At 33.3% G+C, this 14,816-nt stretch overlaps 1 protein-coding gene across 1 annotated transcript in view; it reads left to right on the top strand.

The window, feature by feature from the left end:
- Positions 1-1,805: 1,805 nt before the first annotated feature.
- tna (tonalli) overlaps positions 1,806-14,816 on the top strand; it is an 88,320-nt gene continuing 75,309 nt past the window's right edge. The window contains exons 1-2 of the mRNA XM_069832844.1: positions 1,806-2,000; positions 7,588-7,803. Of these exons, the coding sequence (XP_069688945.1) occupies positions 1,978-2,000; positions 7,588-7,803 (239 nt within the window). The 5' untranslated portion in view covers positions 1,806-1,977. The remainder of the gene's footprint in view (positions 2,001-7,587; positions 7,804-14,816) is intronic.

Raw genomic sequence — 14,816 nt, 5'->3', positions numbered from 1 at the left:
TCTAGTTCAAATAGGGCTATATCGAAAAGGTTGAAATTTTTAGACATAATTTTATTATTGTACCTAACTACTTTAGTGAAGATCAGAAAGTATCCGGGCTCAATGTTTCTCTGACCCTAATCTATAAGAAAAGATAATAATTATCTGTATTATTAAAAATTACAAAATATTACAGTTATTGTAATAACAATTTTAACCTTATAAATTGATAAAAAAAATATAATTTAAATAACAGTGATTTTCCTTTAGCATTAGGAATCGCATTCCTCCAGAAGTATAGAAATATTTATTTATCAGCAGAACAGTGTCAGAAAAGTACAGAACTAGATAACAATTAGCTTTCTCATCCAAAAGTAGCTATAAGTGGAATATAACAGCGATTATTTCTAGCACTAGCAATTGTTCAAAATTATGGTTTTTATTTACGTAATCATTAGAAGTGAAAGAAACAATAATGTGTTTTTTTCCATTACTAGGAATCGTTGAAATGAAAGTGGTATTTTCTTCCTGTTTGGGTTGACAGAACTATATGGAGTCAAATAATTTTTTTCACCGCTGAAAATATCGCAAAAAATTATAGCACTGTTTTTACGAAAATATTGTCAATAAGGGAGTTTATTTGCTGTGTACTACGCGTGACACACTCATACAGAGATTAAGTACGAAAGAAGTTGACGATATTGATTTGAAAGCACATGTAGGGAGTGACAGTCATGAACAAAGGTCAGTAAGAGGAGAAATAACAAGAGTCGATAACGAGCGCGGAATAACACCTCTCAGGATTGCCCAAGCACGAGTAAAATCGATTGTTATGAAAAATACACAGATTAGTCGCACTTGATCTGCGGGCCGATGTTTGGATACCTTCGCGTTAAGCAATACTATGAAGTAGAAAAGCGACAAGTCAAAGCAGAAAGAGGAAGAAGAATCACCAGTAAGAAGATGATGAAGAGCGCGGGGAGGAAGGGGCAGAATAGAGGGGGGGGGGTGGCGCACGAGCCAGACGGCTGACTGCGAGAAGCCCTTTAATGTACACTCAGCACACATAAAAAGTGTTCACAGAGTTGCGCAGAGGTAATAGCGTGACATCCGCGTATTGGTACAGCGTCTGCGCGATGCTCTGCTCCCTTCTGTTAACTTGGCAGCGTCGGACAACGCACAAATAATCAATGCTCTGGGCAGAATGAAGCGAGGCGAAGGTGTTAATGTAATAAATACGCTGCCGAGATTAACTTCTTGTCACAGACGAAAAGTCAAGGCGTTAAGATGCGTGATGATAAGTCTTGAGTGTAAGTAATGGTCGGTACTAACTTTTATTACTATGTAAACACTTCTGTAGTTCGTAATTGTCAACTATTTAGAGACACGGAAGGTTCGTTTGTATTGTTTGTCGAAGAAAGCGTTCAAAATCTAGAGCAGAGGAGCTTTGGATTTAAACTACAAGGTATGTAACGCGGCTATCTATCGTAGCCAACCTTCCCCGGCCGCTGTCCGCACCGCAATGCTCGTCGCGAACATGCGTGAACCCTGGACCCTAGAAGAAACAGCGCGGGGTTAGAGGGACGACCCTAGCTCCACCCACACCGGTTCACGGGATTGGTTCTGCGCACGATATGGCAACGCTGTATAGCTATAACCGATATTGTGGCTGTCCGAAGGGCGAAAAGGAATGCACGAGAGGAGAAGACCGGGTCAGATCGGTGCAATCCCCTCCATCCCTTCCATGAACTCCCCTATCCCCACTTTCCCTCCCCACTCTCTTCCCCGCCGTGGCTTCAACAACCTCTCACCAGCAGCAAGCAGAGTCAGTCAGTTTTACCTTCAGCCGTTTAGCGCGAGGATCGCAGTACGGTTGCTCCCAGCAGTATATGAGTGTTATAAGTGGAAAAGTGAAGTAGGTGTTATTACACGTACGCATATAATCGGATTTACGCAGCCAGACGAGTCGACAAGCACCAAACATATGTATCTGTTCCAATGTTGGGCTACACGTCCTACAGGTAGTTATTTGAAATAATTGGGAGTTTATAAAAATAATTATCACACCAGTGTTACGGAACAGAGTGTAAGATCACAGTGAATATCAGCCAGGATAAAGTGTGAAGTGATTGTGACAACGAGAATGCAACGACTGCAACAGATTCTTCAATTTCGTCCCACATATGTGTTTATTTCCACCTGTAAATATGCCTGAAATGGATATATCGTGGTGTTACGATCGTATTTAATGGTGTTCGTTCGTGATGTCTTCATTTACAACAATTTTTATTGAACCCCGGATGTGATTAATCAGTTCTATGCCTCGCGAGTTTTATTAGTTTAAAAATAATGAAGTGCTCGGTGTTGTATGATTGTGGAGTGTAACTTATGCATGCTTCAGAGCCTACTCTATAGAGGACGTGTTTGTTTTGGAGCGTGGCCACCAGGAGCCGCCACTTAGCAGTAACTGACCTAACCAGTTGGTTACGATTATTGAATAATGCAGTGAATAAGTGGATTATTTACAGACATCGCTCTCTCGTTTCTTAATAAAGCATAATCATGTCAGTAGAACTACATTCGCGCTTATTTAGATCGCAATGCTCCTGCTATAGCAATGGAATCGTTTTTAGTAGCCTAGATCTTAATACCGAGAATAGGAGGCGCATATTTGATTGTTGATTAGATTTGCCAGCTGTTCGGTACTATTGTATAAACATGCATTTTGTTTTCGAAGGAAGGATTTTTCGATTTCCTGTATAAGATTGTGAAGCAATTTCGTGAAAAAATTTGATTTTAAAATTTTATTGCTTCAAGTTTACCACATGCAGCCCTTGTTAATATTTATATCGTGTATCGTTTAAGCATCCCTTAAAGGATATTTTTAATATCATAGTGACGTATAATGCAAAGTGATACTAACTCATGAATACAACGTAAACTTTGAACTGAAAGATACTGATTACTTTGATTACGGCACATATTATGTTGGTTGCTGTGAGAGTAATTAACAACGATTTGTAAAATAAAATCCTACTTAGTTTCTACACACACACACACATATCTATATATTTTTGCTATTTATAAGTTAAAAATATATTTTACTTTCACTGAACTTGAACGTACAGAATGGAAAAAGTGGTTCGATATATAGATTAAACTGAAATACCAAAAAAAAAATATTTTCTTAAATATCTCCAAAATTAGATAGGCCGTTAATAGTGATTTATAGGACTCTAGCCTACATCATTTTCATTCATCGTCTCAGCCGTTTTTTATCGGATTCGAAATAACGTGTTTCAATTGAAGGATTGAGAAAGTTAATACAAAAATCAAACTTCTTGAAAGGTTATTTTACTACGAAACGAATATTAATATTTACAACTTTACTTTATAGTGTAAATTATGAAGTATAACGTCTTAGTCCGAAAGCTAATGATACTCCAGTGTTCGAAATAGTAGTTTGCTTATTACTTGAAGTCTTGCCATTGGCGTCCATATAACGAAAAACTGCATCTATTGCACATGGAGTAACCTAGTTTCCATGGACGACCTAGATCGACCTAGCATTGGGTCATGTCAAAACCCTATAAATACGTGGTAAGATGTAGGTCAAACATGAAGACGAGCTAGCAAGTCTTAAGTCTACGTAAATAGGTCGCAGAAAGTTGCAAAGGTACTAAATAGACTTTATTCTCCGGAAATTACTACTGAAATATTGCGAAACATAGATAATAAAATTACTTAATATTCAGGCCAGAGTAAATATTTCGCTAGTTTCGTGTCGTTGGCAGTAAATATATTCTTGAGATTTTTCAAATTTTGTATGCACTCGGAAGAGACTAGAGAGCTGTTGCTTGTGAAGATCATTATTGAAGACATTTATGTAGTGAATACAGTGTTCACGAACATTGTATGATTTGTACGTTACAGTGGCGACGTATTGTAATAGCTTATATGTTTTGTGTTTCATGCGCTAGAGGTCGACACTATGCAGGACTGTTTCGTTGTATAGTCCCATCTAATAAAAATGAATGTCTTGGCAAGTGTCTCGCTCCGTGGAACTAGAACTTCTGTTGAATACTGTGAACAAAACTTAATACAGGAAGTGCAGAAGTTATTGTGGTGTAAAAACGCTAGTTTAAATAACAGCTTAGCATCAGTGGATTAGTGACTAACAAGATCTTACGAAATGAAACTCCCACAGTGGTACATTATTGAATGTTTCGTTAGAAAGTGACAAGTTACCGCAAAAGGATTTATCTCTGACATGAATGGGTCAGAAAATGTGTGTTGTGCAGATTTTTACACATTTATCAAGTGTTTACTTTAAACTACGATATCGGACAAAACACATAGGATGAAAGTGCTAACAGTGTTCCGTGATTTATGTCGTAAAACTATGACAATCCGCTATATAAAAAGTTTTGATAGTGATTATATTTTTCTATACACACCTACTAGAATAATTGGTATATATGTTACGAATGAATTACTATCGTAACATTTACATTCCTAGTTAATAGTATTTAATATGGCCTACCACAAGAATTTCTGTCAATCATGACATTGGAGTGCGTGTTTAGAGTAATTGGTTTACAGAACCACGCCATCTAACGTGCTTGGTGCAGTAATCTCTATACACTCCCACTCGTTTGTGACCTCCCTTTTTTGTATCGTCAAGGGTTCTGAATACACGTACGTCACTAGTTGTCATTGATATAGGAGGTCGAAAAATATTGTTTTTGTAGTAGGCCTATATATTAAAATGTTTAAATGTTTTTAAATAACCTCTAGCGAAAGTGCTGTAATATGAGACACCTTTTAAGTGTTTAATTACACAGTGCAGGTTTAACTCTTTGATTTTAATGCAGTTCTTTACAATAATGTTCCCAAACTGCGTGTCTGGCAATGCAGGCGACCTAGAAGACTTGATAATGTCCAAGACCTACTCATCGTGAGTGCGTTTTCACTTTGAACAACTTTAAGCAAGGACGAAACTGATTTGAAGCCATAAACGAGGGAAGTGCAAATTTGTAATTAAATTATATGACTATAAATTATTATATTTCGATTTGGCTTCGAAATACTACTAAATGTGAATGTTTAAGTAACAAAATGTATCAAAGTTTCGTTTCATTGAAAAATAAATAGGCTTCGTTAAAATAACGGAAGTGCCATTCTTGGACGTTTAATTCCTAAAATAAAATAAAAATAAATTAAGCAAAGATAAATTGAAACTATTGCAGTAATTCTTTTAAAAAGTAAAATTTAGTTTTAACAGTTGCCTCTATTAAATTTCAAAGTTAATTAGAATTATCCGGGAAACTACCAATTCCTCGTGTTATTAAATATTCTGCGTAATTCATCCGAATATTTCGTTACGTTAGTAAACTTATTCATTTAATTATTGAGAAGTTTAAGATGAAATCTTTTTTCGAATGTTTGCGTAATTTGGTAAATGTAATCCGTTATTGAAGAATGAACAATTATTTCGTTTACTCCAAGGTTTGGAAAGACTTATAAAATAAATTAATAAAACGATTTATAAGATATTGAGAAATTTGAAAAAGAAAAATCCCATTTGTAACGTCCTCGAAGAAATAGGTACTGTAATTATTATGTATGTCGTTGGCGTTATGATGCATGGAAGTGCCAAAAGTACCATTTCAATTTGCCATTTTTTATGAATGATAGTAAAGAAAGATTAAATTGATTTTAAGAGACAATGAGCGTACTCCTAAGAAACCTGTTTCCAACATCTCTGCCCACATCACACGTGTTTTCGCAAGGTTTTTATTCCATTTGTATTGTATTGTATGAAAATTCAATTCTCTACATTGTTTTGCATTGAATATTTATTTACTGGAATAATTATAATAATTTTATGTTTTGCATTGAATTTAATTACTGAAATAATGATGATAATAATAATAATAATAATTTTAAAGTAAAGCTACAGGTAGTGATAATTTTTAGGAGGTGTAATGCTAGTTTCAACATTATTTCTTACACGCTGAAGAAAATGTGAGCAAGATTTCGACAGGATCTTGGTTTTGAAATAATACTATTTTGTTACAATGACATTACGTTAAATAATATGATCGGAATCAAGTTTTTCACTCCTTATTGTTTGACAGTTACGGGAAGCATTTAAATGTGAGACAATTGATATGTAAATTATACATATTCCATCATTTTTAAAGTTACTTTCGTATTTTTATATGAACACTTGCGAGTGGAAATTTGTGAATTGTTTCGTAAAAGGCTTTTTCTAAAATCTATATGTTTCAGAATATACATTTGTGGCAGGAAGTGTTGTAGTTATATTTTTTATTTTTTGCATTGATGAATAAGAGTATTAGAAATAAAATCGCACAAAACGTAACAAAGTGTATAAATAATGCCATAAACAGAAATAATTGTCTATTTTGAAAAAAAAATAAAAATATTGTTTAAACTTACAGTTTAGTTTTACAGTAGATTAGAATTTCATCATTGCCAGGTTTCATGGACATATATTTCAGAAACTTGTTACTGAAGTACGTCTTGGTCCAGTATTTTGAGTGATATTTTTACCTGCTTTACATTTATTTATAAATTTAAAATTTTTAAATAGGAAGTTTGTTTTACTCATTCTCTAAAATTAATACAAAATTTCTCAATATAAATACCGGTAGCCTACAACATTTTCTTTGGCGCTACATAAAAATGTGTCCCAATTAGTAACATTGTATAAATATTTGACATTACAAACATATTTAAGTTATAACAGCTTGCAAATGTCTAGTTTTTTGGAGGAGAAAATTTCCTTCCTGAGTTCAAAATCCTTTCACGGATTGCAGGTGCATCTAAATTTATTTAGTTTAATTTTTAGGTTGCTATAAATGGCAAGTTTTAACGAAAATTGAATTATAGATTAACGAATTCCTTGCTCGCAGCCCTAAATAGATAAGCCTAAATGAATGACTTTGTGGCAATTAAATGTAAATGTCTTTCTACTTTGTATCAGCATAAACACTATAGGTATTATAAGTACATATTGTAATTTTAAAACTAGTAATGAAATGGTCTCCTCGTAGCAAAGTATGATGTATGCTTTTAGTAATAATAATAATAATATAATAATAATAATAATAATAATAATGTAGTTCACTAAATTTCATTTTGTGTACGGAAACACGTGAAGATAGTCCGAGGATAATATAATAATAATAATAATAATAATAATAATAATAATAATAATAATACCTTAGTGGAAGTGTAAAGCATTACTTAATAAATATATAAAATGTATGTAAAAATTCCCAGTCCTTCCTCCGATGTTTCATTTCTCTCGAGTAAAATAGTTTGAAATCAGCACTATATTCGCTGAGTGTGCTAACAGCCGATCGAATTGCAAATTTTATATCCATAGTGTGTTAAATTGGTTAGTACAATAGGTACAACAGGTGCTAACTAGATATCAGCACAATCTGTTGGAGAACGGCTACATTGAGCCTATTTTTGAACGCACTTAAAAGGGTGTTTCATACATCATTCGCTAGAGGTTGTTACCAAACAGCAGCAACAGCTGTCAAACAATCGCAACAATGTGGCGTGTTGCAGGGAGTGGTCGCCAGGGGGCGCCACGCAGCAACAGCTGTCTGTGGTGACCACCGTGTGGGGAGTGACTACCTCGACGCAGTCCGGTCCCCACAACAACTTCCCGGGTAGCGGTGGCACCGTGGCTGCAGGTGGTGCAGGCTACGCACAACAAGGAGCACCCAACAAGCAGGGCACTCCGTTCACTGGTGCTGGATACCGACAGGGCGTCCCGCCGGGGTAAGTACCCTAGAAATTCCACACCCGGTTTCCATGGAAACCAAGTTGTTTGTGTGTGTGTCTACAAGCGTGAGTGGTCCCCCAATAACCTCCCTCCCCGAAATTGTACATTGAAACTTCCTATAAGGCCCGTAACACACTTGCAGAGTTTTCGCTAGCGAGAAGTGTGTTGCGAGAAAGAGGCGAAGAGCCTTCCTCCACACACTTGGCGAGTTCTCGCTATCACAGATCACACCTCGCTATGATCATCTATGCACTGCCTTCATGTAGAAAGCATGTATCTGATTATAGTAATGACTCGTTGGGGGAAATATTATAGGTTATGTATTTACGTATATTGTCGTACTTAAATATATAACCTGTAAGTATATTGTCGTACAGTACCTTATAAATTACGTACGAACGCTATGTTGAATCTCTTAAGTATTCAGATGATGAGGAAATGGAGTTACATGAACATATTTTGTTAATGAAAAAAAAAGTAGGCCTAAAATTAAAGCTAAAATATCTGAAAATCGCATTGTATCTTACGAAAATAAAGACGAGTTTTGGACACTGGTTTCGATTTGAATGATGATACGTTTAGGCATTATTTGAGGTTGAATGGTCCACAGTTTTTTGCCATTCATCATATGATAGAAGATTCTTTGCTATGTTCTGATTAAAATTATGTAAACTGTTAAGACATATAGATACATTATTTCAAATGTTTAATTAATACTATTAAATCTCATCAAAATAAAATATAGCCCTATTTATTTTCAGATAATCTGATATTTGTCTCCAGATTTCTTCTTTAAGTTTCGTGTTTTTATAGTTTTCATCCCGTGTATCATATAAATAGGCCTACGGATGACATCGTACAAGTTCGATAAGTTTCTGACTGCAATCACAGTCTAGTACATACAATCGCGAAGCTCAATACGTAGTAAATATGCAAATATTAGATAGTTGCTCACCACTAGGATCGCTAATATCGCCTCATTACAGGCAATGCAAAATAGTACCGTCACAGTCTATTGCTTCTAGCACCCTCAAAACTCAAGCTTCGTGACTGTATATAGTAGACTGTGCTGCAATTATCAGCCATCTTTCCTCATTTTCAAATAAAAACAATACAATTCATCGCCACCTGTGATATCTTTTTCTACATTCAATCGTCATAAAGAGTATAAATATCAAACATCTTTGATAAATGTGTCAAGAAAAATCGCTGAGCTACCAATTCCAGCGAGAAACTCGCGCGAGGTTGTTGCCTCGAACGAGAATCTCTTCCAGTGTGTGGACGTCCATTTGAATCCATGTTATCAATTTTTTAATTTTCTCGCAACACATTTCTCTCTGGCGAAAACTATGCAAGTGTGTTACGGGCCTTGCTCTATACCGGAAGGGTGAAACAACCATTTTTCCCCGGTTACTACATATGCTGGTGGATTATAGTGATTTTCTAGTTGTCAGGTTGAATTTTCTTTTGCCAACTTTTTTTTTTCCCCCGGTTTAATACTGCAACTGGCAGTTACTCTTTCAAATTATGTTGACAGCATCGTTTGCCTTTCAAGAAGCTACCAACGTTCATGAAACGAAAGTTACAAGCGAGTGTTGTGATTTATAATTATGTTTGTCTTAATGATTATTTAGTTTATTATTAATTCGCAGTTATAAGTTTTGTAAATTTATGGAAGTTTGATTTGGTAATTTTGATTTATTATTGGTAAAATTTGTGCCAGTATATCCTCTGATTGAGGTTCTGGCTGATATGTGCATCTGTTATCAGAGGAAGTACAATTGTTCGTATGCATCTGCAGTCTGACTAGTGTATATGTAGCTAGTCTGCGATGTGTGCAATGGAGGGGGAAAGGAACTGGTCACCCTAGCCCATTATCTCCTGGCCTAGTTGCCTCATAAGTGGTGCCTTATCACTTGTGAGGTTCAGACCTGTCTTCGGACAGTTGAATACACAATAGTATTAGTGTTAATAAAAATACAGTAACAATTATTAATAATAAATGACCAGTATAAGTATACATTTTAAGGTGTTTCGTACAGTGGTGGTTGCACTTTTTACAAAATATTAAATAACTTGACATCACTGCATGTAATTTTTTGGCCCACTTATTCTACATGATTTTAGCTTCAATTTAATATGTAATACATCTAGTAACCATGAATATGTTTGAAAGTTTTAATTTTTCTATAAAAAAAGTCTTGCAAAAACATGATTTAACCTAAGCTGAGAAAATAATAACCATTTACTATTTTTTTTCCATAAATCTGAGATTGGTCCTCAATGAGCATCACGGCTGACTTCATACTAAATTTATAGATTTTTAAATTTGCATTTAATAATCTTGTTTGTTTTTCAGTGTATTTTTACTAGAAAAATGCTCATATTTAGTTCAGATTTAACAATTGTAGTCCAAGCTCTAAAGATTATTACAAAGGACAAGTGTACAAAATTTGAAAGAAGTCAAACGGTTCTTGAGATATCAGATTTTTTGTATCGCAAAATGTAATTATCGGGAAAATGTCTTAAGTTGGGAGATGCTTGTACTTACAGTATGCACTAAATAGCACCTGCTGTATACGTTACACCCTCCTTGTCAACATATATCTGAAAATTTGGAAATAAATACAGAAATACAGAAAAGTATACTCTGTCGATTGTGACAATAAAAAAATTTCGAATTTTTTCACGATTCTTATTGTATAAGCCCCCTTAAAGTGATATTGGGAGTTCGTACTAATCATTTTATGTGATAAAAAAAAAACATTTTTTTTTCGTTAGGTCTCATGAATCATAAGTTGCTTAATCAAACCAATGAATATGTTGCCAGAAATAATAAATTTCACTCATAAATAAATACATTAATAATAATAATAATAATAATAATAATAATAATAATAATAATAATATGACTTTTACCTGGTAACAGTTGGCAACATTGAAAAGACTGCCATATTAGGATCTTAGGAACTAATCTTAGTAATACGTGAATATAATAAATAAGGTACAATTTCCGGGAATTAAAAATTGTTAGCTATTCAGAAGTATCCATTGTTGAGGAAATAAACAGGAATTGATGTTACTTTGATATGCTTTGTATTTATCACGTAAGATACATCATGTTCTTTAAATTGTATAAGATTATGAAAATATCAATATAGGCTATTCTATTTCTACTCTGTTTTTTAGGTTGTATGATTTTTGTACAAATCTGAAATGCATTTAGGACATACAAAAAGGGGAGGAGTTCGAGGTTAAAACCTCTCATAAAAATACAAAAAGTAAAACTGCAGCGAAAAAAAAATAGTCCTTTACTGAAATTGAAATTAAGGTTAATATTATAAAGATAACGTTTAAAAATGTGAAGATCAACAAATCATAAATGCTCTCCCACACCCTCATATTTAAACCTGTGCAGGTCCTGGCTTGTTGATATTAGTGCCGTATTCTTTATTAAATACAGAGAGGATTGACCAAATTTAGAAAAGAATTGTCATTGTTAACTGGTGGCATATACCAGTTTTTTAAATTTCATATACGTACATGTAGGAGAAACTGTTAAAGAAATGTGCACTCTAGTTGAACCAATTGTGATAAAATATGGTAAACATCCTTCAGTGACAATCTGCTGGAATATATGCGATTCATTGATTTTTTAAATGTGTTAACAGAAACTTTCCTATAGATTTTAATATGAATATGCTAAAATGTCCTCCATTGTTGTTTACTTTCCGTGACACTCTTTGAGTTAATGTTTCTGAGTAATTTCTGTGTAAGAAATGATTAATGTTCGAGAGTGTGATAGTGAAATAAGAAAACTGAGTGTTTGAATTTGTCTCCTATTGAAAAAGTCTGCTGTGGAGAATATTTCCGATAAACCTTGTGTAAATCTGCCAGAGAATTTTAGACAGTCCTTTAATAAGAAGTGTAAGTTAAGGAAAGCTTTACTATAGTCTGTGTCAACTAGTTTAAAACATAGTTAATTAAGGAAGCCCCGTATTTGTAAATTGTGAACAACTCCAGTTTTTTAAATGACTTTTTATATGTTTAAAATGTAATTTTAGAATTTTCTTCCACAGAAAGTAAAATTGGTAGCATACCTCCTATTTAAAGAAAACAATTTCTTGTTTTTATTACATACAATATTAAAACACTTTGATGTTTATTATACTCATTTCACTTACGTAATTACTTCGCGAATGACTGTAAACACTGTGTTATGAATTCAAACCAATTATTTAACAGCTCTTTTCTATTCTAAATAAATATGTAACAGAAAATGGCGAGAGTCAGGTAGAGTTTTTGAGTCCAAACTCTCCAAATAAGGTCTTTTCAGATTCTCATATTTTGTTCACTTGAAACTTTGAAGATTAAAATATTAACAATATGAGAAAGGAATAGGTTACAACCTTAGGATCTAGGACTTAATGATAACCCAGTTGTAGTACAACAGATTCCTTATGAAGAACTGTCAAAGGAAGATATTTCTTTGGTACTATTACATATTATGTGTGAACTCATTTTAGCCAGTTAATATAGGCCTATCCGGTTTTATTTATTATCATTATTTTTTTTTTTATATTCCAAGGAAAGATTATCAGAGATTCTATACTCGAATATTCTAGTGTATGTGATCCAATTGTAACCAAGTTTGTAAAACATACTTCACTGAGAATCCAGTGTTATGTGTTTTGTTCTTTGATTGTTATCTAAAGAATCCAAGTTACATTGCCGAAGAAAAATATACCTCAGTATTCTCTATTATATGTGAACCAATTTTTACCAAATTTGGTAAAATCTTTCACTGATAACTAGGGACCGGATTTTTAGATTTTTAAGAAGTTTACTTTAGGTTATTGGAATAGGTGATATACATTTTTTCCTAGGTTTTTTTGTTCAAACTGTGAAAGGAGTCTCAAAAATGTACGTTTACAGTCAATTTTAAATAACATAACTTTTCTCTCGGTGATAAAGATGGAATCATTTCCAATCCACTGTCGTAATAAATGTTAATTCACTTGTTTTGGCATAGCTTACCAAAACACAAATATATATAAATTCAATTTTAACACCAGAATAAGACAGACTACACAGAGACTTCAGAAAAGTTTACAGCTCATACCAGCACACACAAGATCAGAGTCTTTCATCAGGAAACATGCCCGAAAACTTCACGAAATTCAACAATGCAACTTTTACGCAGTTCATTCTTCTCAAGAGAAATTTCAGTCACTTCATACCCTTCTACTGGCATGTCATCTGCGATAAGTGGAAATTCCAAAATGTATACAGACCCAATCAGTGCTCTTGAGAGAGTGAAACCTCTGAAGGATGGGCCATTATACAAAGAAAGACGGAATTCCCTGTTAGCCATGTTATCTATCCAAAACAACAAAAGGCTGAAGGGGTAAAGACGCAGATTGGGTCGCTTTCTCCAGTACAGAAGAGAATAAAAATTATAAGTTGTATTAAAATTTCTATATATATAACACAATAAATATAGAACAGTACATATTAATTTTGATGTAGGTTTTTTTTCTAGTTCTTAAGATCTAATTTTGATTTTTTTTTTTAGGTTAAACAGAATTTACATAAACTAGTATAGTCCATTGTGTTCAAATAACTTGCTGGACAAATCTGATTAGATATGTATAAATCTCTCCTTCGTTGGACGTGTACATAAAATTTCAGAACACTATAGGTCGGTAACTAAAACAGAATGAATCTATTGTAATGTGTTTTTAAATTTGCCTCTGTAATCAATTAACTTACAAAGAAAACAAGTATGAATAGTTATAAAACCATTAAAACAACAAATTTAAACCATTTAAAAACAGGAAATTAAAAAAAGACAGAATTTAACATGTACAGTAAAAAAAAATTAAGTTAGTGAAGTGTATTTTGGTGTGATTTGATTAATGTGTGTTTTGTGGCTTGTTATTTTAGTATAAACTTTCTTTCTGTTATGTAAAAGTTTTAATATTCAATTAAAAGAAGACAGAAACATGACATTAAACATTTAATTAATGAGCAAATAATATATGTCTGCTTGAAACTTTTCTGTAATTTAACCAGACAGACAGCTGTCATTGGATTGTTAATGTTGTTTACCAAACCCGCTGAAAATAGTTTCATATGTTACATTACAATACTAAAGTACATTTTCTTCCACAGTTTCTCTCTTACATAAAAAAAAAAAATCAAAGAAGCGCTCACTTGGCTATCAAACAGGAATGTAACTTAGAAAGCATGATGGAATATTCAGATTGTCAATTTCTATAAATGAATACAATATAATATTTTATTACTCAGTCAATGACAAATCAATGTGAAATAATGACTTATTTTATAGTCATTAAGTTTATATACATGAATTACAAAATTGCGAACGTTTTCGCCTGTTCAGGCGTCCTCAGGCAGAGTTATACAATATCTCAATGTCATATACGTAGCTATTGATGGTGAGTACTATTCAAAATTATGATGTACAGGACATCTCCATTATTAAAATGTAATATTACAGGTAGTAAACTTAAATAATGTTAAAATGTTAAAAACCATTTAGTAATTAAACTTCATAATATGTGGAACTCTTGTTCAGTCCAATGAGTGGTGAATATATCTGAAATATATAAAAAATACGAATAGAATGGAAATTATCAAATGTAAATTTTAATCGGATTGGATAATTTAAAAGTACTCACGTCGTTTAAAATGTGAAAACTGCATAGTTAGCAACTGTATGGATCACTATAAACATCTTGTGTTTAATGTAAATTATCTATAATGAATAATAATAATATCAATTTTAGAAGAATTTGAAAAATCAATTGGATGGGCTAAATTATGGACGTACTTACGTAGACGTGAGACGACCTGTTGCTACGTATATGACATTGAGATATTGTATAACTCTGCCTGAGGATGCCTGAACAGGCGAAAACGTTCGCAAGTTTGTAATTCATGTATATAAACTTAATGACTATAAAATAAGTCATTATTTCACATT

This window comes from Periplaneta americana, chromosome 8 (genome assembly GCF_040183065.1).
Source record: "Periplaneta americana isolate PAMFEO1 chromosome 8, P.americana_PAMFEO1_priV1, whole genome shotgun sequence".
Taxonomy (NCBI): domain Eukaryota; kingdom Metazoa; phylum Arthropoda; class Insecta; order Blattodea; family Blattidae; genus Periplaneta; species Periplaneta americana.
The sequence above is the reverse complement of the archived record's forward strand: the minus strand, read 5'-3'. Positions and strand labels throughout refer to the sequence as shown.